The sequence below is a fragment of the Asparagus officinalis genome, unplaced genomic scaffold, assembly GCF_001876935.1.
Source record: "Asparagus officinalis unplaced genomic scaffold, Aspof.V1 AsparagusV1_Un275, whole genome shotgun sequence".
NCBI classification, from domain to species: Eukaryota; Viridiplantae; Streptophyta; class Magnoliopsida; order Asparagales; family Asparagaceae; genus Asparagus; species Asparagus officinalis.
Genome location: NW_017972540.1, coordinates 37927 through 42552, shown reverse-complemented (window position 1 = coordinate 42552; position 4626 = coordinate 37927). Strand labels below are relative to the sequence as shown.

The 4626-nt window shown below is 36.2% G+C and overlaps 1 protein-coding gene across 1 annotated transcript in view; it reads left to right on the top strand.

The window, feature by feature from the left end:
- LOC109827516 (peroxisome biogenesis protein 22-like) overlaps nucleotides 1-2756 on the top strand; it is a 10385-nt gene extending 7629 nt beyond the window's left edge. Inside the window, exons 6-10 of the mRNA XM_020394529.1 lie at nucleotides 41-155; nucleotides 264-330; nucleotides 448-683; nucleotides 1948-2049; nucleotides 2425-2756. Coding sequence (XP_020250118.1) covers nucleotides 41-155; nucleotides 264-330; nucleotides 448-683; nucleotides 1948-2049; nucleotides 2425-2529 — 625 coding nt within the window. The 3' untranslated portion in view covers nucleotides 2530-2756. The remainder of the gene's footprint in view (nucleotides 1-40; nucleotides 156-263; nucleotides 331-447; nucleotides 684-1947; nucleotides 2050-2424) is intronic.
- The last annotated feature ends 1870 nt before the right edge of the window (nucleotides 2757-4626 follow it).

The following is a 4626-nucleotide window of genomic DNA, read 5'->3' as shown; positions in this document are numbered from 1 at the left end:
GGTATACACTTGATTACTTTAACCAATTATGCTCCGACAGGTTTTTAGTTAATAGACTTTCTGATACCATCAAGATACTTTGCTTTAACTTCAGTTCAGGATTTGCATTCAGGATGTGTATCTTTTGTGAATACAATAGCATTCTTCATTATCTTGTACATCTTCATCAATCTACATCTTCATAAATCTACTATTCTGCTGAAATCTGGCCGACTCCTTCATTGTTAACTTTATTTGTTTGATTGATTGTGTCATTCTTGAAGATGTGCATGAATCTCAAACTTGGCAATTGCAACATTGAAGATGTTATTTTGGCATATTTTCCTATTGGTTTGTGAATAAGTTCTTATTAGATTTGTTTTCCCTCTATTTAATGACATCATATTCCAAAATTTATATTCCCCGGTGCACAATATCTGTGCGAATAACATTATTTTGAGTTCTAAACAATTAACGTCTTCAAAATGCTTTTGATATTACACAATGGATCTGTTGTATGCCAGTTCTTTATCATCTTTTTTCTTTTCTTGCTTCAGTTCTTTGCATATTATTTGGATCCATCAGAATTGTCTGCTTTAGTGGCTCTCATATGCAACGTGAAATTCTCATGCTTGCAGGAGAGGGTTCTCTCAGCTTTGGATGGTGCTGGACTATTCCTCAGCTGCAGCCTGACCAAGGACAAGGTGTGCTAGGTTCACTTTGAAACTTATCTATATTTCTCTTTATAGTGCTTAACTTTAGACTTTTACCATTGACCATACCTTAGTCTAAATGAATCAGTTTGTTAGCATGAAGTTGTGAGTTGCATTATTAACGAACTGTATGTATTACATTGACCTTCACTTGGAGGGAAACCCCTTACGTTGTGGATGATGCACAACAGGATTAAAATCTATCGTTTATTTTCTTTTCTTTTCTTTTTTCTATGTATGATTTAGGCACAGTTGTTTTAGTAATGTTCAATTGCAGTTGAGGAAAGCAATTTTTCCATTCTGTTCATCCTCCTCATTCATAGACGTACTTATCAGTAGTAATTTTAGCTAGATGTTCTAGTCTTAGTATTTGGCAAACAACTGAGACGAAAATTATTTAGTGAAAGTGAATATTTTCTAATGGGAAACCAGTTCTTCCTTTTATGCTTCATTGATTTATATCAATAAGGAATTTGTGGACGATTATCAAATAACCCCCTTAAGTTTAGGGGTTATGAGAAAACCCCCATCTAACTTTAGGGCCTGTTTGGATTCGTAGGGGGTGAAGGGAAGTTAAGGGAAACTGAGTGAAGGGAAGGGAAGGGAAGGGAAGGGAATTCCCTTCCCATTGGTTACACCCCAATTTAGGGGGTAACAATTTTTATACTATTAGGAGGTGAACCAAGGTGAATGGAGGTGAATTAACTTCACCTCCTATACTATTAGGAGGTGAACCAAGGTGAATGGAGGTGAATTAACTTCACCTCCTAAGTGTTCCCAAACAAGATGAATGGAGGTGAATGGTTCCCCTAACTTCCCTTCACCCTCATTCCCCCTCAATCCAAACAAGCCCTTAATATTTTTTAGAAAACCCCGCTAAAAGCAAGAGTGCAATTTTCACTGGCAAAAATATTCCCCAATGTAGCTTTACTCACCCACATGATAATTGCAGTTCTAACACTGTTAGGGATCTTGTGTAAAACCTTAAAGTTAAAGTGAGTTTTCAGATGACCCCTAAACTTAAAAGGGGTTTTCTGATATTTTGAAGTCATGGGGGCTATCTGATAGTCGTCCAAAGTGAAGGGGGGGTTTTCTGATATTTTGTCTTAAATAAATGTCCCGTGTTTCACTAGATAATATGGCCTTATCGCCATTTTCTATAATTAGACAATCCTCATAAGATAGCCATATGCCTTTACGAACTTAAAAAACACTTTTCAAGGGTGTAATGTAGATACGCTGCACTGCTTTTCAGGTTCTCTTTTGTAGCACTGACGTAGGAAGAACGTCATTTGTTCGACAGTTGGAGCCAGATTGGCATGTGGACTCAAATCTTGAAATAGTTTCTCAATTAGCTGTATGCCTTCTTGCTCAGTTGATTAATCCTCACCTCAATATATATTTTTGGGTTAATTGCACATAGACCCCTTGTAATATCGTTGTTTTGAACATTGTACCCATGTAGGTTCATTTTGGCAGATAGACCTGAGTTGAAGTTTTGACTCTTTCTCACCCGAGGTGAAATTTTGGCCGATAGCCGATGGTTGAAATTAGTGAGTGAGTATATCTGAGGGCGAGAAAAAGAATTCATCTAGGGGGCCTATTTGCCAAAATGAAATACAAGGATAGTAAGTTCAAAACAACGATACAAAGGGGGTCTATTTGCAGTTAACCATATATTCTTTATCAATATTGCTAACTTTCTGATGTGCATGGGTTATATTCAAAACAGCGGTTTATCAGATGCCAACTTCATATCTCGGAGCTTGAGTTGGGACAAATTGCATCCAACGTTTTCACTTCAAAAAGCTTGGAGCAGTACTTCGCATGTTTATGAGAAAGAAAATGAGTAATTGAGTACACAAAACTGTAGTTGGATTTCTATTTCTTCTCTCACGAAAATATTCACTACACAAACTATACTGATGGTAACATCTCCTTAAGAACTACAGATGAGCTGTATTTCGCTGGAATTTATGGAATTTTTTTTATTTGTAGATAGTACTGAATTCTCTCTCCCGTTTTCTTTTTCATGTTTCTGTTCAATGTTACTGAGTTTGCTAAGGATTTCCTTCTCACGTTCTGCTCAGTTTGGTCAGCTTCATCTGTGTTACTGAGCTTGCTTTCAAGGACTTGACTTCGGATATATATGTCTTTTTTTTCCTGGAAACCATTTTAGAGCCTGATTGGTTCGTTTCTGGAAACCGTAAAAAGTTGTTGTTCCGTCAAAAATTGTTTTTTGGAAAGAAATCCAGCTGGCACTTGGATGGGGGCCAATTTTCTTGTTTTTAGCCCCTTTCCTAGCTGTTTGTGGTGAAATTGGTTTCTCACTTTTGTCTGTTATTTACATTGTTGTTATTTCTATGATGCGGATCCCAAATGGCATCCTTTTCGCTCTCTTTTATGCAATCAAACAAAGACTAGGAAAAGTGTTATAGGAAACCATTTCCTATAACATTGTTTTCTTACTTTTTTACCGACCAAGAAGCCTGTAGCATTGTTTTTTTTTATTTTTATTTACCGACCAAGCAGCCTCTTATTCTAAGGTAGCTATATAGAAATTACTTTTTAATTTTTTTTATACATAAATCATCTTTAAACTCATTTAAAGTGAGTTTGCGTTGCAATTAATCACCTCGATGTTAATTTTTTACTAAAAAAGTAAAAATATATATACTTTAAAAAATCACTTTCGAAGTTAAATTTTCACTAAAAAAATAAAAAAATTACACTTTAAAAAAATATCTTTCAAGATACGTGACTTAAATCCTAACAAAGCATAGATATTAATAAAGAAAATGAGGCATGTGCCTATAGTAAGAGTTTTTAAGGGTTTTTAGACTAGGAGTTGGTTGATTGCAACACAAATCCAATTTAAATGTGATTTATGTATAAATTAAAATTTAAAGGTGGCTCTTGTGTAATTATCTTGCTTTTAAGATGGTTTCTAGGAAAAAAAACCCTATTTTTAATTGTGGATAGACCTGAATGGTATTGTTGTTTCTAACTTATTATCTCTCTAGTTGTTTTATTTTTGCGGATAGACACATGGAGTGAAATTCTTTCCAACTCTTGTACCCTCAGAGAAAATTGTTTCTTGACAAAAAGGTCTCATAAGGATAAGAGTCAACAAATTTTCACTCAGGAAGCCTATTGTTAACAATATAACTTGAGGGGCGAGAGTAGATCTTAAACAACAATAGTTGGGGGTGGGGTTGGGGGTTTTGGGGGGGGGGGTTTGTTTTTTTGGGGAGGGGGGGTGGGTGGGGGGGGGGGGGTTCTTTGTGCACGCCACAGATTCCCAGAGGGATGTAATTATTGAATGTTACGAATGTCGCTTCTTTCCCAAATTATAGTGGATAATAAATTCATACCCTTGCTATATATATTTCCTAATCATAATTAGATTCGCCTGCTGTGTATAAAAGTTAAGCGATTTTGTTCATAGCTTTCAATGCCAAAAGGACCCCAAATATGGGACAGCGGCGGGGACACTCATCTGTCCCCTCCCTGTCTCATATTTGGGTCGCCCTAGCACTACTCTTTCCTAAACTATGTAGTTCTCAGATTATTCCTTTAAGTAAATTTAACTGAAAAACATCTAGACTTATCCATCAATTTCCATAATTGATGGTTCCTGATTATCCTTTTTTTTTTTTTGGGGGGGGGGGGGGGGTTATTGCAGAGAGATCGGCTTGATCACTCATGCAGCGCTAATACATGGTATAGACCTTTTATTATGATTCAAGATATTGTGCAAGATATTGTGCCAATATTCTTATAATGTAGGGTTAGCGAAGAGCGTAGCCTGATTCAAGATATTGTGCAAGAGAGGAGGGTTTCATGGTATTTATCCGTGCAAAAGATTTCAATATTATGATAGGGTTTCGCAGTCTTTGTCCATTCAAAAGATTGTAAGGAGCGTGTTTTGAAG